The sequence below is a fragment of the Podarcis cretensis genome (genome assembly GCF_951804945.1).
Source record: "Podarcis cretensis genome assembly, chromosome: 2".
NCBI classification, from domain to species: domain Eukaryota; kingdom Metazoa; phylum Chordata; class Lepidosauria; order Squamata; family Lacertidae; genus Podarcis; species Podarcis cretensis.
The window spans coordinates 42,457,521-42,478,714 of NC_137171.1; the positions used below are offsets into that span (position 1 = coordinate 42,457,521).

The 21,194-nt window shown below is 42.4% G+C and overlaps 1 protein-coding gene across 1 annotated transcript in view; it reads right to left on the minus strand.

Moving 5' to 3' along the window:
- DNAH9 (dynein axonemal heavy chain 9) overlaps positions 1 to 21,194 on the minus strand; it is a gene marked incomplete at its 5' end in the record, with an annotated part of 193,458 nt that overhangs the window by 171,151 nt on the left and 1,113 nt on the right. The window contains 17 exons of the mRNA XM_079965835.1: positions 508 to 730; positions 1,402 to 1,826; positions 1,925 to 2,121; positions 2,572 to 2,707; positions 3,236 to 3,477; positions 3,940 to 4,195; positions 6,423 to 6,549; positions 7,929 to 7,997; positions 9,967 to 10,081; positions 11,773 to 11,923; positions 13,222 to 13,338; positions 13,515 to 13,682; positions 16,323 to 16,556; positions 17,253 to 17,464; positions 17,814 to 17,944; positions 18,270 to 18,428; positions 19,362 to 19,558. Of these exons, the coding sequence (XP_079821961.1) occupies positions 508 to 730; positions 1,402 to 1,826; positions 1,925 to 2,121; positions 2,572 to 2,707; positions 3,236 to 3,477; positions 3,940 to 4,195; positions 6,423 to 6,549; positions 7,929 to 7,997; positions 9,967 to 10,081; positions 11,773 to 11,923; positions 13,222 to 13,338; positions 13,515 to 13,682; positions 16,323 to 16,556; positions 17,253 to 17,464; positions 17,814 to 17,944; positions 18,270 to 18,428; positions 19,362 to 19,558 (3,159 nt within the window). The remainder of the gene's footprint in view (positions 1 to 507; positions 731 to 1,401; positions 1,827 to 1,924; positions 2,122 to 2,571; positions 2,708 to 3,235; positions 3,478 to 3,939; positions 4,196 to 6,422; positions 6,550 to 7,928; positions 7,998 to 9,966; positions 10,082 to 11,772; positions 11,924 to 13,221; positions 13,339 to 13,514; positions 13,683 to 16,322; positions 16,557 to 17,252; positions 17,465 to 17,813; positions 17,945 to 18,269; positions 18,429 to 19,361; positions 19,559 to 21,194) is intronic.

Sequence of the window (21,194 nt, forward strand, 5' to 3'; positions counted from 1 at the left end):
TTGCACTTTGATGTGCCTTTGAACTGCTAGGTTGGCAGGAGCTGGGACCAAACAACAGGAGCTCACCCCGTTGTGGGGATTCGTACCGCCAACCTTCTGATTGGCAAGCCCTAGGCTCTGTGGTTTAGACCACAGCACCACCTGCATCCCCACATACACTGTATTTCTAGTCCATTCTTCCTGCAGAAAAAAGCTCAGAGAGTTGGTTACTTCCTAACCAGATGCTGATCAGTTCCACCTCTTTATAGTTCCCCCAGTGCTGTAAGATTGAGTCTTCCCTGAAAATTTGCTTGGGTCATGTAAATGAAAAATATGAAACTTTACATTATGGAATTAGACTAGCCCTCCCAACAGTTTCTTGCATCCTCCATCTATCAGAGCAATCTTCCTACATGTGCTGCATACCTAAAGAGCATGTGTTCTGAGGATAACTCTGTTCACAGATGAATGTAGTTCAGTTTTTAATCTGTCCACGCATTTGCATATTAGCAGCATGTTTCCACCTACCTCCAGCTGCTTATAGACTTCCCCTGGCAATTCTTGCTCATAGATCTTCAGCAATTCAATTGTTTGTTTCAAGGGCTCAAACATCTCATCAGTGCTGGTCTGTCTATCTTTAATGGCCAATAGGTGGCCCATAACTTCCACCAAGCCCTCATAATCTCCACTCTCCACCGTTTTGCTCAAACCAATCTCGGCAACTTTTACGAACTCTTCAAGGTCAGCCAAACTAAAGGCAGTGAAAGAGAACATACATTGAAAACATGTTGAGGATTGTGAATATTAAGCAGCCCTACCACTTAAAAGCAGGAGTGCGGAACCTGTAACCCTCCAAATAATGCTGGACTCCAACTTCCAACGGCTACAGCCAACAAGGCCAACGGGTCAAGGATGATGGAAATTGTAGTGCAGCAACACCTAGAAGGCTGCAGATTTCCAGCTCCCACCCCTAAAGCAAATAACAGGAAGAAGCAAAGTAAGAGTCATTTCTAGTTCTGCCAACCCTGTATAGCCAAAGGGGATCACAATTCCACAATTTTTAAAATGGGGTTTTGATGGCTAACTTTAATAACTTCACTGTTGTGTGGCCTTTCTTCTATCCTTAAACAGGAATCACACAAATCCTAAAGACTATTTACCGTATTTTTCGCTCCATAAGATGCACTTTTTTCCTCTTAAAAACTAAGGAGAAATGTCTGTGCGTCTTATGGAGCGAATGTGTGGTCCCTGGGGCTGGGGGGGGGGGGAACCCAGCCAGCCCCACAAGCTCTGCTCAGCGCTCCCTTTAAATAATCCCCCCCCCCTTGAATTCCCCCTCTAAAAACTAGGTGCGCCTTATGGTCAGGTGTGCCTTATGGAGCGAAAAATACGGTAAGTGGTGCAACAGCGAAACAATAATACCTGTGAGTCACATGATCAATGAGGTGCTGCTTGAACATAAAGCTCCACTTCTTAATTATCTTCAGAAGGGACACCTTGAAGGGGCGGGCATCAACTTTCATCCAGCTGTCAAATACAATGACTGGCTCCAGGCATCTCACTTCCTCATAGACCTTCTCGTAAGAGTCTATCTGCTCTTTGAACTGCTGCAGTGTAGGGGGGCTCTCTGGGACGCCATCCTCAGCATGGGCCTCTATCTCCTCTGCAGTGAGGACATGGCTGTACAACAGGAACTGGCGCATGAATTCTTTCCTGTCATCCACATAGAGATATGAGTAGTGGTCAAAAGAGCTGCGGTAGTCACAACAAGTTGACATCATCTTCCGGATACGATCCATTAGGATGTGGCGCATGTCAGCAAGTTCAGATATCTCCTCCATGTCATCCTGAAGAGAAAAGAAGTACAAAGATGGGTTATTATACAGGACTGAAAACAATCACCCAGATGCAAAAAAAAAGGACAACAGCTGGCCAAGGGCAAGACCTGATAATGGGAGAAAGTGCTGTGGTCTGCAAGCCTGGGAACCAGGGAAGACACTCGATATATATCATTGACAAGAGCCTCAACCAAATCATAAAAACCATCAGAGGCACCAGCATCCAAAGAAGGGCGGAATATCATCTCTGGAACAGACAAATCCAGCTGCACTTTGAAGAGAGGAGCAAGGCCTGCCTTGGAATCTGTAAGACAGCATAAGAAAGTGGACTAAGTTTCAGACAGTTCTTACCAACCTCCCCAATGGAACTTACTAGTGAATATAGACACCAGCATAATAGCAATAACAGAAACATACTTTTTGATTTGAATATATTGTTTTTGCCATCAGCAAAGTAAATTAATTTATTTGTGGCAGTTCTAGCAAAAGATCCCAGGGTGAGAATACAACATCCTTAAAATGCAACAGTAAATAAATCAAGATGCAGAGGAAGGTCAGCAGCTTTTACAGGACAAATATCTTACCTGCTTTCAGTGATTGTATAATTGTGTCCAATCTCTCTCTCTCTCTCTCTCTCTCTCTCTCTCTCTCTCACCCTACTTCTGCTACTCCCACATAATCCCAATAGCAACAGAACCACCCTCCTACCCTAGATCAATTGATAAGTAGCTTGCATGAGCAAGGACAAGTTCACCTGTGTTTTCCAAAAGGTACTTCAGTGAACATTCAATGACATTAAAGAATCCATCAAGGACAATCTCATCCACATGCTCCAAATAAGCTTTCCAAATATCAGAAGTTGGATCTGCTGCAAATAGTCTCAAGTTTTCCTAAATACATAGAAGCCACAATCAAATGAAGGTGATCTCAACAATTCAGCATCAACAAAAGGTCAGACAGTCCCATAATAACCACACTTGTATTTTTCCTGTTGTCTTACATCGTTCTAATATTCTCAGCCTATGTGCAGCTTACTAAGGCTACAAAGACTTCATAGTTCAAAAGGTTATTAGTATTTATAAATACTTGGAGAATATACCAGTTCTAGTGCCAACAGCCTGCCGGAATACACTACTTGCAACATCTGGTGAGGAATTCAACATAGCTGCACATATCGGGCATGCCTAAAACAGTCGCTGCCTGTATAAGCTGAGCAATATGCTGAATGCAAATGTCAATGTACAGCAGGGTGATAGCAATTTAACAGCGTAACTTATTCATGCCCCTAGGGAAAACCAGACAGTCCCTTAGACAATAGCAATTTATGACCAATTCTGATGGAAAATAAATAATTACAGATAGCATTTCCTGGGAGAATCCCCATTATAATTTATGTCAAAAAACAAAAAAAACTCAACCTTGATTAGTAAATGGATCTTATGTCCCGAATCTGTGATGAGTCGATAGTGTCTGTCAAGTGGTTCATGTTGACCATCTAAGTACAGCAGAGATTCTTTCTTCCCATCTTTTCTTTCAAAAACTGGGAAGACCCAAGTCTTCATTATATTCTGAATTTCCTCAATGTTGTCCTTGGTTTTCTGGATTCTTTGCTCAAGATCTCGCACACTGTCAACTAGTCGTGAAACATGTTCCCAAAGCCCTTTCAACACCAATGGAAAAAAAGTCAACAAACATTCAATTGACAACCCAGAAACAAACCAGATAATTTTAAAGGTGTATTGGTTACTGAATTGCCATAGAGAATCCAGGTAGCATTCCTACTATCAGTATATTTATAGGAAGAAGACTGCAATTTACAGCATTCAAACCAGAGTGAATCAGTAGGACTTTGGGCCAAGAGATGGCCTAGATCAGCCTTTCTCAACCTATGGGTCCCCAGATGTTGTTGAACTACAACTCCCATCACCCCTAGCTAGCAAGGCCAGAGCTCAGGGATGATGGGAGTTGTAGTCCAACAACATCTGGGGACCCACAGGTTGAGAACCGCTGGCCTAGATGAAGGAAAAGAAATCTGGGCCTCAAATTATTTTATTTATTTGCTTTTCTGTACACCTTCATCCCTGCCAGGTTCCACGGAACCTATTACAGAGGTACTTCTTACCTTCTGTTTTCCAGTTCAATGTTTCTTCTGCCTCTCTCAACTGACTATCAATCTCCTGCAGCTGGTCCTGTACAAGGGGGTATTCCACCTCCAGAACTGTGAGCAGGATTTTATTGTACCAGGTGACCATCAAGTCTAGGTTGGCTACCAGCTTCCGGAATGACTCCTTGGAAGAAAAGATTTCTGCTGCTGCCTCTGGTATTTTCCCAGTCTGGCTTGGCCCAAGGTAACTCACTTCTCGCAAAACTGACACCAGCTGCAAAACATATTCACACAAACCTTTGGATTTCTTTTTTTAAAAGTCCTATTTCTTCTTCTTCTTTATAGCACTGTTTCCTTGCCTAGAATTGTTCTAATCTCAAAACTGGAGGAAAGAAAAGTTCCTGCTAGAAAACTGATGTTGATTAGAGACGATCTTGGCGCAGTTCTTAAAGCCAGTCTGTTCCTTTAACATCATACACCAGCGTGAGAGTAAAACCGGGATATCTTAGTTACTAGGACATGAAAGAAGGTTATGCTCTTCTAGATAAATTTATGAAGGATAAAGGGGGGGGGGTACAACCATGCTCCTTCTGTTCGATCTCTCAATGGTTTCCAGTATCGTTCAATAACCTTCTGGACTAACTAAATGGAATGGGTACCAGTGCCACTGTGTGGTAGCGACTCTGTTCCTATTTGAGGAATCATATCCAGAAAGTAGCAATGGGAGTGTGCTCTTCGGACCCTTGCTGTTTTCACTATGGGGAGCCACAAGGCACTTTTTGTCCCAAATGCTACCCAACATCTATAACAAAGATGAAGGGAGCAGTCAGTTGAAGTTTTTCAGCAAGCTGTCATCAGTATACTGATGATATCCAGCTCTATTTCTCCATTGCATCTGATTAGAGGAGAGACCGTGCAAGGCCTGGACTTGGTGGTGGACTGGATGAGAGTCAGTAAACTGAGCTTGAATCCTAGAAAGATGGAGGCCTTGTGGGTGAGTGGGTGGTTAACTGTGACCGGAAGATAGGTCAACTGCCTGTCCTGGATCAGGTGGCCCCGCTGTCCAAAGGAACAGATACATTTTCAAGGGTACTCCTTGGCCCATCTCTTTCACTAGAGGCCCAAGTGACCTTTGTGGCAAAGTGTGTGTGTGTGTGTGTGTGTGTTTTTACCAGCTCCAGCTAGTGCACCAGCCACTGGCGGAGGAAGGGGGTGCGGGGGGTGCAGTTCACCCCGGTGTCATCCCTGAAGGTGACATCGCCATGCTGCCCCCGTGGGATGCTCGCCCTGCCCCCAGGTGCACAGCATGTGTGCCGCTCCGGGTGCTGGAACAGCTAGTTCCGCCTCTGGCACCAGCTACAATCATTCCTAGACCATGACAACCTGACCACAGTGGTCTAAGCACTGGTAACCCGAAGGCTTATTTACTGTAACACACTTTAGGTGGGGCTGCCCTTGTATCTGGTCTGGAAGCTTCAAGTACTGCAGAATGGCATGGTCAGACAGCTCACAGAAGCAGAATACAGGCAATACATTATTCCACTGCTGAGAGAGATGCACCAGCTGCCAATTCCAGGTTCAAGGTACCTGTTCTTCTTGTTGTTTTTCCAATTAAATCAAACAAACAAATGATTATAAAATTACCGTATTTTTCGCTCTATAACACGCACCCGACCATAACACGCACATAGTTTTTAGAGGAGGAAAATCCGTAGGCATGCCACCCATAGGCATTCCCTCCATAACACGCACAGACATTTCCCCTTACTTTCTAGGAGGAAAAAAGTGAGTGTTATGGTGCAAAAAATACGGTAATTCAAATTTAAAAGTTGACTTCCCACCCCCTTCCATGATGTTTCTCTTCCCTCCCTTACTCGCTGCTCAGTATAACATACTTTTCCTAATTCCATTTCAATACTTAACATATTTTAGTATTTTACCATTAATTCCCTCCCCCTTTCTTTGTTGATTCACAAAGCCTTAAAAAACTTGGGCTACCTGACTCCTTATGCCAGGCATAGGCAAACTCGGCCCTCCAGATGTTTTGGGACTACAACTCCCATGATCCCTGACCACTGGTCCTGTTAGCTAGGGATGATGGGAGCTGTAGTCCCAAAACATCTGGAGGGCCGAGTTTGCCTATGCCTCTACCTTGATCACTGAGATTCTCTGACAAGGCACTTGTGGTTCCAGGTGCCCCTGAGGTTTGGTTGGTCTCCACTAGGGATCAAGCCTTTTGTGAGGCAGGCCCTGCCATGTGGTATTTCCTTCCAACAGAAGATAAGCAGGAATTGTCCCTGCCTTCTTTCAGATGTCTTTTGAAAACTATTGTTTAGATAGGCCTTTGAAGTATTATTTTTTCTCATTTTAACCAATCCATTTTTATTGATGTTTTACCAATGTTTTCAATAATGTTTTTATGGATGCTTTTTGCCCATTTTATATAAGCACAGGTTATAAATGAAGAAGTAAGTAAGTAATAAAACACTCTCACATCTTACCTGAGGGTCAAAATTTACAGCAATCAGCTTACTTTCCGAATGCCTTCGGATGATCGGTCGAGTGAGGTTATACTGCGATTTTTCAGACACAGTTTGGAACCACTCCTTATAAAGCTTCTCTTGGTATCTGCCATAAGACCACAACCACCATGTCAGGCTCTGTAAACTGTTAGGTGGCTGTCTGAACCCTTTTTGCTGGAACAGATTTCCTAGCTATGCTGCAAGCAAAGCTGTGGAAAGGAAACTGCAGGTGCCAAAAGCAGCACAAGATGGGAGTTCCTGCAGTCGTGTCCCTTATTCTTCAGGAGGCAGCTAAAATAACATCTCCAACCCTGAAGAATCTATAAAAGGTGAGGCGGCCTTTCATGTAATCTTGTTCATGGTTTTATGTGTTAACAAGAAGGCACTGAACATGGCCTGGTAGGCGATCAGTAGCCAACGCAGTTCCCTAGGCAAAAGTATAGATGGGTGCTGTACTCAACAACCTTGCCACAGCCTTCTGCACCAGTCCCAAGGGAAACCCCATACACAATACATTACTGTAGTCCAATCTTGAGATTACCAATGCCTTAATTGCAATGGCCAAACTATCCCTGTCCAGGAATGGGCATAGTCAGAGTTCGCCACGGAGTTCACCTGAGCATCCAGTGACAAAGCTGGATCTAGCCGTATGCCTGAACTATGCAGCTGTTTCTTCAGTGGCAATGCAACCCCAACCCAAACTTATGAACTTCCCAACTCCTAGAACTCAGAATCACAGGCACACACACAAAGATCTGTCCAGTCCTGAGTTAGTGCAGCTCCTATGTACACCCAAGATGCATAAATGTGCAGATATATAATGGAATGGCTCAGCACTAACTGTACAGTAAACAGAACTCAAATGTGGGAGCTTTGATAACTATATACAGTGAAGATCAAATTGCAGTGTTTCATCCGTTTGTGCAATCAAGTAGGCAGCATTTTGGGAAAAGGCACACTGCCACAGCTCTCACTAGCCTCCAAGAAAGAACACGGCTTCAGGATTTTATTACTGTGCTAACATCAACTTGCACATAAAGTAATTCCAAAATATGAAACTCAGGCAGCACAACCAAGGGAGAGGAACAAATTTAAACTAAATTAATATAAAAGGAAAGTATTAGATATGCATTGCCTGAATCCATCAAAGCTATAAAGAATGGGGGGGGAACGGATCCGGCCCAGTCGCCTTCTAAATCCAGCCTGCAGACAGTCCAGGAATCCGTGTGTTTTTACATGAGTAGAATGTGTCCTTTTATTCAAAATGCATCTCTGGGTTATTTGTGGGGCCTGCCTGGTGTTTTTACATGAGTAGAATGTGTGCTTTTAATTAAAATGCATCTCTGGGTTATTTGTGGGGCATAGGAATTCGTTCTTCTTCTTTTTCCCCCAAAATATAATCCGACCCCCTACAAGCTCTGAGGGACAGTGGGCCAGTCCCCTGCTGAATAAGTTTACTGACCCCTGCTAAACAAACAGGCTTACTTTTCTAGCATCTCCATCAGATCTTCATACTTCTGCACCATTCTTTTGCCTTCAGCAGAGTCCAGGCAACTGCCAAAAAGAAACATCAAAATAAATATTAAGACTATGTGGTGTAATAGACATTATATGCATGTTAATATTATTCTCTTGTTTTTAAGCAGCTTTTTAAAAAGTGCATATCACATTCTAGTCTGAAAGCCCTGAAATGCCAAATTATATACATATACCTTTCCTGTCAAATATTTTTTCTGTCTGACCTATCAATTTTTCTCCTGTTTCTCAAAGCACAACTTCCTTTCTCTGTAATTCACAGAGACCTGAATAGCGGCCCTCATTTTTATTTATCGTCTGGTTTTAAAGACCATGTTTGTTTGGAGCCATCTTTCACCAAAAACTGGCTCCCTCAGCAATTAACAATTGAAATTGACCTGAAGCTATAAGTGATCAGGTGTGTGTATGTATACTTAGATGCCAAACGTCACAAGACGTGAACACAGCTGTAGACTTACTATATGTTAGCTGAAATAGGCTGGTCCTCCCATACGGGAAGAAGAGAAGAGAAAGTACAAGGAAATGCCGTAAATAGAAAATAGTTTTCTCACAACCAGCCAACCAGCTATTTCAAAGCATATAAAATCCTGTTCTCACCGTTACCTCATCTAAGCATCTTGGACAGAAGTCAATATTCTATGAAGGCAATTGTTCTGTCTGTGCAAGCATTTCCCCCCTCTCCCCTATGCTGTTGTGGGGGTGCTCCCATCACCTTTGGGGCCAGTTTCAGGGGTCACACATGGGGGAAGAGAGGGGGGCAAACTCTCCATTGAGCAAGTACAAGTCCTTCCACAGGTCTTCCACTGGCAGGGCTTATTAGGTGAACTCTGCTCACTTTGGCTCCAGGACTAGTTGTAACATTTCATCTCATGTCAGCTTCCTTGTTTCTGCCTTTTCCATTCTGGTTCCATTCACCAACCAGAGCAGGCCACAGACTACGGTAATCTAAAGGGGCTTATAGACGGATCAGGACTGGACCTAACCACCAGTATTTGAATGATAGTATCTGGAAATTCAAAATATGCTGCACTTAATTCCTTAGGCAGGATATAAGCATACAAACACACACACACATCTTTTATTCCATTTATTCTTCCTTCTATCCTGCCTGCTTTATCAGCTGAATTTTTACCAGTGGACTCTTTGCAAAACAGCGGTACTGCATGATTCTTCCTACTGTGACCTATGACTGTGCACTGGGCATCTATTCTTTACACTCTGTCTGTGGTATCCTAGACCTAGTTCTGCCTAGCAAGATTAGATTGTCCTTTAGGAATTATGCAAGATTTTATCTAAATGCAAAAGCTCTGCAAGTTACCGCTTTGCCTGCCTTATGAAAGCTAAAGATATCCCAGTTCATCCCTAGAAACCACTGTGCAATGTCTTCTTCAGACTTTTGACTCTCTCAGCAATCCATTGTCTATGAAAAGCCTGCTTGCATCTTACACAGCCTTGCTAGGATTACTGATGTCAAAACATAAAATTAGGACAAGCCAAGAAACAATTTTCAAGCTTAGCTTGTGACGTTAAGGCCATGGAGACAACCTTCTCAATTTTCCTTTAAGCCCCAACATCTCTGTAATACAGAAAACAAGGCAGCCCACTGATTCACAGGAGCCAATGAAAAAAATAAAATGCTTCTATCAGTGGTAGAGAACTACCGACTGGCCAAATCCTTATCTTCTTACCCCCCAACAGGCCAAGTTTGACACATGGGTAGGGTTGCCCACCCGTCAATCACCTAATATCACAATGACATCAGTTGATTATCGGTGCTTGTGATGGGGCTTTGCAGGCACTGGTGACTAGCAGGGCCTACAAAGCCCCTTTTGTCCAAGTCCCACCTTTACCTGCCCCACAGCTGACATGTATGACATCAGGTGTACAGAAGGTAGGCACAGCTTAGCTGAAATAGCCTAGCAGGCTTAATTAGGCGCACAGATCAGAGGTTCCCCACCCCTGCCTTAAATGAAATAAAGATACTCACAGGTGGGTGACATGCCTGAAATTACTAAATGGGATCTGGATCCTGTCTTTTAATTCTTGGGCCCAGCGAATTCCTCCAGCAACCAATGGCATATTCCTGTGCACTGTAGGATAACCTGAGAAAAACAAATTCATCCCAAAGTGAGAAGCATGAACCAGTGTACTGCATGGACCCAGCAACAGAGATTCTCTGATGTAAAACAGCCAACCAAAAAATATGCAAAATACCCCTCCTGGGTTGTACTAGGTCAGCCTGCAAGCAACTCAATTTTTGAATGCTCTCACACTGAGTGGGAGAGGGGAAAACTTCTCTGCACAAAGAAAGCCTACTAATAAGAAGGATTTTAGCCTCCCAACATGCTATGTTTTTGCATACAATGGTTTTTTTCTTCCTAGGGCTTGGAAGAGAACAGTCTCCAGCACAAACTATCTCTAGCAGCTCAGCTCCTTCACATTCTGCTCAGGACACAAGTACAGAGAAAAAGGTTAATAAGAATTCCAATCTCTTTTCCACTCCATATGCAGAAGCTTCAATAGAGGTGGACAGTCACATGACATAAGAAGAATCTGCTAGATCAGGCCAATGAACCATCTAGACCAGCATCCTGTTCTCACACTGGTCAGCCAGGTGCCTGTGGAGAGCATTCAAGTAGGACCTGAGTGCAACAATGTTCTGTCCGCTTGCGACTCCCAGAAATTCAGAAGCATAGTGCCTCTGGCAGTGGAGGTGGAGCACAGCCACTGTGGCTAGTAGCCACTGATATGGCGTTATCATCCATGAATTTGTCGAATAGTCTTATAAATCCATCCAAGGTAGTGGTCATCACTTCCTCCTGCAGGAGGAATTTCCATTGTCTATTTATGCACTGTGTGAAGAAGTATGTTGACTAGCAGAGAGGAAATGGGCCAGTATCCCAAAAAAGCATTTGTGATAGATAATATGGTGGCCCCTTCTCAGGTCCGGTGTCTGTTTCTGCCTCTCTGACAGGACTGAATGACACATCAACCATGAGGCTTTAAAGCAGGGCTCAGCAAACTTTTTCAGTAGGGGGCCAGTCCACTGTCCCTCAGACCTTTGGGGGGGCAGACTATATTTTGGGGGGAGGGGAATGATGCAAGAGCACCATGAGCCCCGGTGACTGCTTACCTGTGTGTTGTGAGCAGCAGGGGCTGGCGGCAGGACGATGAGCGGCGCGTGAAAGGGCTTCAGAGAGGGGCTGCTTAAAATGGCGGCCGCTTGAGCGCTGCTGCTGCTGGCACCAACAAAGCCCAGCCTACTTCCTCCTCTAGGCAGGGTGGGGAGAAGCCAGGGGAGGGAGGGAGGAGGCACTGCCTCCGCCACTGCCATGTAAGGAAGAGGGAGGGAGAGGGAAAGAACGAACGAGCTAGCAATCCACGTGGCGATTCCCGGACCGTCCGCGAGCCGGATCCGGAAAGCAATTGGGCCTGATCCAGCCCACGGACCTTAGTTTGCCGACCCATGCTTTAAAGTTTAATATTGTAGAGGTAAGGGGGCACAGAAAGCTCTCCTTTCTCAAGTTCTGGAAAGGCTTGTAGGTAGGTATTGTAACAAAATGACCTAATAGGCTGTAATTTGCACAGCAATATTGCATTAATTAATTAATTAATTAATTAATTACATTTTTTAAAAAATATGAAGAAGTCTATCCTACTTAAACCAAGATTTGCAATATCAATTATGAGCTTTTTTATTAAAAAGCTGCTTAAAATAATTGTACACTTCCTTGCTTTCTAAAGGCATCTCATTAACTGAGCATAAAGCCATTCTGAAGTTGCTAACAAATACCTAGTTCCAACTCCTCCTGAATATGTTTCAGGTAGATCAGTTTAGCATCGTCCAGGTCTCTGTCGAACATTGTGATGAGAAGATGATATTTAGCATAGGCATCTGCTGCTATCAATGGCCGTTCCAATAGACTCCCAAATATGTCTATCAGCTACCATACAGAAAGAAATGGGAAATATCTGTGACGTTGTGTACATTCCCTGGGTCCAAACAAGACCAACAACCCTTTTCAACACCCACATATTTCTTCAATGACCCACCTAGTTACTGCAGTTCACCAATCTATCTGATGAATGTACAAAACAGGTTTTAATCATAAGCCATGTTTGATATCAGTTACACATTGTAATGGTTGAAATCAGTTGATAAAATTATTCCAATGATGTATTTCCCATCCCCAAAAGACAGGAATAGGTTCATTCATTATTTCCCCCACATTTTATTATTTTTATTTCTGAAGCAAACACATCCCTTCACTACAATTATTACCAAAGACTGCTTCCGCCTCCCATCTCCCTATGTTTTTATTGTTCTTTTCCTTTCTAACTAAATGTTCTGCATCTCCCACTTCACCCAGCTTTAACAAGCCGGTCCTAACTCTCTGACCTCTTGCTGGGCAAATGAATGCTACTAGCCTTTCATTAAATAGTGGAGGAACAAGGATGGGGAAGTGAGGGAGGCAACTCCTGCTCTCTGAGATCTAGCAATTTGAGGTTTTAACCTATCTGGTAAATTTCCTTCACCAGATAAAACTGTGGCCACAAATCATTTTATCACAACTTGGAACTAAGAAATCCAGGCTAAAAGGTGGCTTCAGGCCTCCAAATCATTGTGGCTCTCCCACCCTTTGCAGCATCCTTTGGAGCAGCATCTAGAACCAAAAAAAGAGCCAGCACTGTGTGCTTAGTGAATGCAGATAAGGTAAAGGTAAAGGACCCCTGGATGGCTAAGTCCAGTCAAAGGCGAATACAGGGTTGTGGCGCTCATCTCTCTTCAGGCCGAGGGAGCTGGCGTTTGTCCACAGACAGCTTTCCGGGTCATGTGGCCAGCAGGACTAAACTGCTTCTGGCGCAACGGAACACCATGACAGAAGCCAGAGTACACGGAAACATAGAAAATACATGCAACTTTTTACATGGCCATATATTTGTTGGATTTTTCCTTTTTATTATTATCAAAGTAAAATTGTTTAGTTTTATAATCTCTCTCTGAATGCTCAGCAACTGCAGTTTGAACCTATGGAGCTATACAGCTCTGAAGGTCACCAACTGAAAAGCCTATTCACATGATTAATGGAATGCAACTAACATCTTAAAAGTGGTAGGAAGATATAAAATACCATTAACTGGCAACTTTTCAGGGCATTTGTAAGAAAAGAAAAGCTTTGTGTATAGAAAAATAGGGCACATTCACTACACACTGCATTGTCCTAGTACAACAAATACAAACCTTGAATGCGTGCTCTATGCTAGCTGCATCATCGAAGGCCTGGGCAAAAGCATTCCCTAGCCTCCGATCCATATCTTCCACTTTCTCCTTGAAGTCATACACATCATCTTCAAATTCCTAACAGAACCAAACAACAAGCCAATGAATTCATGTCACAGTTGATGCAGCAGTTTCTGGAAACAACTCTCCCCCAAATACCAGACTCTTCAGTGTTAAGCTCGTAAAATCCTTTTTTGGTATAAACATTCAGCATGAACATGAGTTGAGTTATTATGGAATCCAGAACCACCTACCATGTTGGCCACATCCAAGCAGTCATATGTACGATCGGAAAACACTTTGTAAGCCTCTTGGAACTCTTCATACATGCTCAGAACTTGCTGGCTTAGAGATTTCCCTTTTATGCCACTGAATTCGAGCTTCTCCAATTTCTCTATGTCCAACGCAGTCACCAGAAGGTCCTACAAATTGGGATAATTAACAGTTATTACCCACAACAGATTATGGAACTGCTTCCCAACAAGTGGACTAGGCCAGGCTAGACCCATGACTGCCTCACACGGGTGCCCAAGACAAAGAGAAGTTATAGTTTATTTTTCATACTGTTATAGATCAAGGCTAGCCATGCCACCTTCATTATCATCCCTCAACTTAAGACATATATAACTTATATATACATATTTTTAAATAGTTAAGTGACTAAGACTGTTGTTGAGATAGTGTTGGTGTGGGGCAGGTAGGGGCATTAAACTCAATGAATTACAAATCGCTAACATCTCTGTTTGCCTTTCTCTCATTAGATCAGCTCCTGCCTAGGCTACAATCATTTAGCTTACTTCCTAGCAAGACTTATTGGTAAATATCAATATGGCTTTAAAGAGGCATTGATTATTGCTGTGCTTTCTGCAAGGTTAATTAAAGGGGTGTATAAAAATGCAGCAGGCCTCCCCTCAAATCTATACTACTTTGCATTCAACTGAGATTCTGTGCTTTAAGACAAGAAGAGACCAAAAAAAAATCTAATTGAAGCCATTTTTCAAGGGAACTGGAGCATGTGTCAGCCGCCTATATTATGCTTCTGAAGTCTTTCAGTTTGGGGTAGGAAAGGAATGAAAAACTCGCTTTTATTGCAGCCAACCAAAAATCTTCTTAACCTGTGAAATCCCGTGGTGTGGTGGCCATTTGAAACTAATGGAAAATCTGACAAGTGGAAAACAAATTGCAGCCAAAATGCTTACATACAAAAGTTGTATAATCTGAGGAAATTGTTAGCCAGGAATTCTTCTTTACATTTTACAGGGAGATTCAGGAGCCCGTGTAAAGCCAAAGAGATATAGAATACCCCACATATACCACATCTGTGAGCAACAGGTCAGAATTAGGCTTTCTGTCACATTCCACATGTGCTGATTCAGTGCATCATATCCCTGCATGTCCCACACAATTGTGCTAACCTCTAGCAGTCTACATGGCTGACCAACTAAATTGGGGTGGGTGGAGAGTGAATGCTGGTTTAGCATCAGATTATATGCAATTTGACAAGGCTTCCCCATGTGATGTACAGCACATTGACTTCTCAGATCTGATGGGCAGCAGATCAGCATTTGCTTCTTTTGAGACTATATTGTCCAGCATATATTTCACTCTTCTTAACAGCTGACAATGTTGAGACCTACAGAAAAGTTCTCTTGTTCTAAAACCACACAAATGGAACATTGTGCTTTATTCAGACTTGAGTAAGCAAAAGTCTGCTCATGCAATGGGGGTTTCTTGACCTCTCATTGTGCCAACGCTTACCTCAAAAAAAGTCAGAGGACTATAAATAAAGGTTTAGGATGGGGGGGTGGAGGGGCAAGAAGAAAGTGGTGAAAATGAGCAGAAGGACTTCTGTTGAACATCTCTAGATCTAACTGTTATATTCTAACTGTCCTTATGCCATAAATGCCATTAGCGACATACAGTGGTACCTCGGGTTACAAACGCTTCAGGTTACAGACTTGGCTAACCCAGAAATAGTATCTCGGGTTAAGAACTTTGCTTCAGGATGAGAACAGAAATCGCACCGTAGCAGCGCGGCAGCAGCAGGAGGCCCCATTAGCTAAAGTGGTGCTTCAGGTTAAGAACAGTTTCAGGTTAAGAACGGACCTCCAGAATGAATTAAGTTCTTAACTCGAGGTACCACTGTACCACTATTGTCTCTCTACACCCAATTCTTCATACCCTGGAAATGTCTGTTTTGTACACATATATTATAGATCAGAGTTAACTACAATTATTTAAGAAGTTGGCACATGACTACTGCGATTTTGTTGTTGTTGTTGTTGTTGGGGGAGGTCTTAATACCTGAGCAAGGAAAGGGGCAATTTCCATGTTATATTTGAAAAAAGAGAATCTGAGCCTGAGAAATTGGGTCTTGCCTAAAAAACAAAACAGCCAGTGTAAAAGCTGTAGAACAAGATGCCATTGTAAGAACAAAGCAGATTCTGATTAAGTGTGGGAGGCATGCCCTATAAATACACACAGCATTGGGCTGCTCTGGGGATCTTTTAATCTGTATCTAGCTCCATTTTATCAGTGTAACCTTCAAGGATGAGGAAGAAGATAACCAAAAGGTAACTTGAAGGGTGAGGAAGCCTATGCATCAAGAGCATCGCCGTCAGCTCTTGCTCAGAAATCCTGACAGCTTTTGCAGATCTCCTGTGGCATAAATCTGCATTGGTGAGGCAGATGCCTGAGAATTCAGGAACTCCTTGGGTAAAAAATTCAACCACATATTAAACAGTAGTATTATTTATTTACCACATTTGTGTCCCACCTTTCTTCAAAGGAGCTTGAGGTAGCCTATATAAGGTTTATCCCATTTACAACCCTGCAATACAGAAAAGGCTGAAAAGCAATGGCTTGATCAATCATGCAAACTCCATGACTGAATGGGGTGTTGAACCCATGTCTTCCCAAGCTAAATTCCCTAGACACCAGGAATCCTGACCCCCTGGAAGCAAAGAGTCAAGGGAGGGAGATGAATTACAGTAAGTTATTTCTGACATTATATAAATTGTTCTCTCTATACGTCAACATTTGTAATATTCCATGATACTTACATTTACCATGTGGAGCCTCTCTAGAAAATTATCCAATCGTGCGAAAACCATTATAGAAGGGAAATCCCACTCCTTTGCCTCTAGGCCTGGCTGAAAGTAAGTGCTGAGATTGTCTCTTCTTTCCTCAAAGGTCTGCTTGAAATAGTTGAAAATATCAAAAGTTGTCTGCACTTTGCCCAGACTTTCTTCAGTTTCCGCTTTAAGCAGATCTTCTGCATTGAGGTAAGTCCTAGCCTAGGTAGACAGAGAAGAGCAACAAATCTTGTCATTTCAGTGGTATGGTTTGCTTGTTTTTTAAAAAAGGAAGAGAAGATGAAACAGGCAAAGAAAGACAGAGTATTCAACATAAGAGGCCTAATCCTAACTTAAATTGGTCATTTGGAAAACTGACAATGGTTCATTGGGATTGGTATACAACACAATGGAAGGAGGCATAACTGTCCACATATCTGTCACTGGGAAGAGTAAGGGACATGTGCCTCTTTTATAACATTTCCTACAAAAGCAAAACACTGCCAAAGTGTCTTCTAAAGAAAAGGCAGCATTCCTATATTTAAACCTCCAGCACTTGCTGAGATTTTCAGAGAAACAGGGCATCTCTCTAGATTTCCATTTTGCTGCTCCACTTAAAAAGTCTCTATGCATATCCAGGGCAGTTTAACATGAGGTCCTCTCATCACACCACAGTACTCCTCATTGTCAAGGTACCTCTCCTCTCACTTACCACTGCACTGGAATGACAACTGTGGGAGGTACACATGCCCATTGAGGGCAACCGAAACGCAAGGGCTGAAGCTTTACAGTGACAAAGTGAGTGTTGCAACCTGTAGACCCCAAAGCATTATTGGAGCCCTCATACTGTGTCTGCGTGGAACAGCAGTATATTTTCTCCATTTTGCAGGGGGTGAGAAGAACCACTACATGGCCTACCTGCTGAATGAGGAGACTGCAGGTTTCCTGAAGCAGCACAATTATCCTTGCAGGTGTGCTGTAATATTTGGACGTGGCCCAGATTAAGCACACCACATGAAGCACTCGGTTTAGTAATGGCTTCAGCTCGTTGAATTCCACATTTTCTATTTCCTCTAGAGGGCGCTCTAGGGGCTTTAGGTGCACATTTATATTGTGGGCCTCAACCAAAGCTGTGATTTTGAAAGAAAAAGAAAAGTTTCACACAAGAGAAGTTAGGGAAAGGTGCTGTACATTACTCAGGAGATCTTAAATACAGTTCTGTGGAAACAATTTGGGTTTAATTCAACTGGGCTTACTTTCAAGCATGTATATTTCTGAATTACAGTGCACATTAAACTCATTTTAAAGTCTTTAAAAGTCCTTCAAAAGCTCTAAGCAACCTTATAAAATGACTGAACCTTTACCCTGTCACATCCACTATTTCGACAAGAACTGAAAAAGCTGGTCTCCACATAGGCCAACCAGGAGAGGTTAGTGATCTGTGAATAAACACTATAGCACAAATTTTCAAAATCTCACCTGCTTCTACATCTCTGAAAATTGACCTGAATGCTGGAAAGTAGGTGCTCTGCACTCTGTCAAGAAGCTCCATCATGGTCAAAACCCTTCTGGCTTTCAGCTGGCTGTAAATGCACTGAAGATCTTCAAATCTACAAGAAACACAAAATGGTAAGGCACTGAGCAAAGACACATTTCATGTCAAATATCCAGGCAACATACTCCCCCTTACAGCAAATCCAGGTTATGCATTTGCCAGTTTTTAAGATATTCCTAGGCGAAACAGTTTCCAGGGCGGAAATCTATTTCTTGTGCTAATCAGAAAGTTAACAGTTGTACAAGTGACGTCAACAGCAGTGGGTGTTTCCACATCAACTAGAGTCAAGCTCAAACCAAAGTTCTGCAATTGCGCACTTATAGAAGCAGCTCTCGCTACTCTGCTTACGTCTTCAATGCAGAATGAAGCTATAAATGTACCTGTTTTTCCAAAAATCCAGCTCCACCTTTGGACTGGGATCTTGGCCTTGCAAAAGTGGTTCTGAAGACTCTCTCTTTAGAACTCCCTGGATCTGGTGGGTCCATTCAATAACAGCTGATTCAATTGCATGGACAATAGATTTATCCACGAGTTCAGTGCTACAGAAAGCAAACATATCAGCAGATTAGTTTTACCTCCCATCTGACAGTGGTAGATAAAAAGGCAGATCTAAAAAACAAAAACAACATGAAATTCTATCTTGCAAAGAAGCAATAGGACGCTTATCACGGTATAATCTATGGTTCACTTTATTGACCCACATTATTTCTGTTCCTGGTGTGCCATACATTTCCACACTTCTTTCTATTACAGTAACTACACAGTGTGAAAAGCTTTACATAAAGCACCTCAGTACAATTGATTCAGCACCACATTATTACCAGCAATAACTATCAAAGCCTTAATATGGAATGGTGGAGATATATACTACAGTGCTTTGAACAAAAGATCAAGCAAAAATGACAGATACAGTGGTACCTTGGGTTAAGTACTTAATTTGTTCCGGAGGTCCATTCTTAACCTGAAACTCTTCTTAACCTGAAGCACCACTTTAGCTAATGGGGCCTCCTGCTGCCGCCGCGCTGCTACGGTGCAATTTCTGTTCTCATCCTGAAGCAAAGTTCTTAACCTGAGGTACTATTTCTGGGTTAGCGGAGTCTGTAACCTGAAGCGTATGTAACCCAAGGTACCACTGTACTAAAGTTTTAGTAAGAGACTAGCTGGCACCTGGTATACTGGCAACGAAAACACACAATCATAATGTTCAAAATTGCACTGAAGACAAACATCGTTTACCAAAAAAGAACTTCATTCTAACTAGTAAAAACAACTACCCAACACAAAGCAAAACTACACTGTGGTTTAAATTGGGGGCGGAGGGGGAGGCTATGCTAAGTTACAGCAAAAAGACCAGCTGTTAATGAAAACTCAGTTTTTGCTTTATAACACAATGCCTAGAATAAAAGCAATACTGCAATCAGAGTACATTAAAAATGACCATTCATGTCAATAACTACAATATTGCTACTTACGTTTTCTCATTGTCAGAATCTATATATGGGTCTCTTTCAGGGTCAGCAGGGAGCGGCAGCAAAGTCTTGCCTTTAATTTGTCCAACAACTACAAAAACACTACTTTTCAGATTGCAGATGTGGTGGACGATATCCTGTGACACCACATGGGGCCAGTTGGGATGGTTTTTCTGGTTCCCCAAGAGTGGCACCACTACCTAGAAGACAGATAAGGTTGAGAAAGAGAGAAAAATTCAGAGCCCCTGGTTTGCTAGGTTACATCAATCACAACAGGACTTAAAAGTTTTACTTGTAAGTTTTATAAGTCCCATATTAATTCCTGAATCCTTGAGAGACGGTTGCTCTGATGTTCCCTGAACTAAAGAAAAAGGCTCAATTTAGAGAGCCTAGAAATCACTTCAAACCTCTGAAGCTCAGATCATCACTGTGCGTCATTGTAAGGAAAGAGGTCTGGTAGCAAATAAGGCACTTATCCATAAAGAACAGGAAGCTAGGAGTTCATCTACTTTCATTTAATTTGTTTCCTGCATCTCTCACCTCTTTCCTTTATTCAAGGTCAATTTCTTTAAGGTAACAGGAGCTGTAACTATGTTTTTACAAATAACCTAACAAAACACACACAAAACGATGTTGAGAAGCAGGTATGTCATTCCTACAAAGGACTCCCAAGGCATGCTACCAACCTGTTGCAAATATAAAGGGATCGATTTTTTTATTTTAAAAATGGCTGAATTTTTCAGACTGCCATTTGTTTCTATCGTTCCAGTGGCAGAGCAACAAACTCTTTGTACACTTACAGACATGAGAATCTGTCTTGCACCAAGTCAGACCACACTGGCACATCTATGCCCAATTACTCAGACTAGTAGTAGTTCTCCAGACCCAGGGAGAAGCTGTTCCCATTACCTGGCAGCAGAGATCATTTTACTGGAGGTTCTAGGGATCCATGGCTAGTTACGGCCTCTCCCTTTCACAAACAAATTTGGATGGGTGCCATGTCTTCATTTTGCATTTCCTCATTTTGCAGGTTTGGGTTTTGCATTCTTGTTCCTCAGCAACTTTCTGAATAAAAGTGGATCACCTCCTCTTAAGTGCAGGCTAGGTTTATTATAATTATTTCATTACTATTGTACTGTCAGTCACCACATTACTGCTATCAATAAAGGCAGCTCTTTCCAAAGGTAAACACACCATGTTTATTGACGGTGACCTGCGGTCTCCAGTTTTTCAATGCTGCACTGTCGTAATGTGATTGTTCTATTTTTTATTTTAATGTTTATATTTTAATGTTTCCATAACTGGTTGGTATACTGTGTAAACTCCTAATTTAGTTACGTTGGTACTAAACAGTAGATAAATTTATAAATAATAATGACAATTTCCTCCCCTGAGTCCCCTCACAGGGCTAATATACAGAGACTAATTCAGATTCTTTTTACCTTCAACTCTTTATGTTTATATGCTTGCCTCTCTCTCTTCCCCACACAAGGCACTGTGTAGTTCTCTCTATGAAGAATTTGTGAAGATGAACCCTATATTGCATGAGTTTCAAACATCTGTCCAAGCCCAGGAGCTGAAGTGCTTGGAAAACAGATGACCAATGAGCTAAAGTGGGAGCAGGAAACTCAAATTATACTGGACCTGACAGCAAGGGACACTCCAATACTCACCATGACTGGGATAGAAAAGGAACCAGGCGCTTTTTGGCTAGCTGCTCACCCACCTGGCACTCCCCCCTCCCTTTGCAAACCAATAATAAAAAGAGAATGATGAATGTTCATCACTCTGATGAAAATTATGATGAAAATGTTTATTACAAAAAGTTGAAGGCAC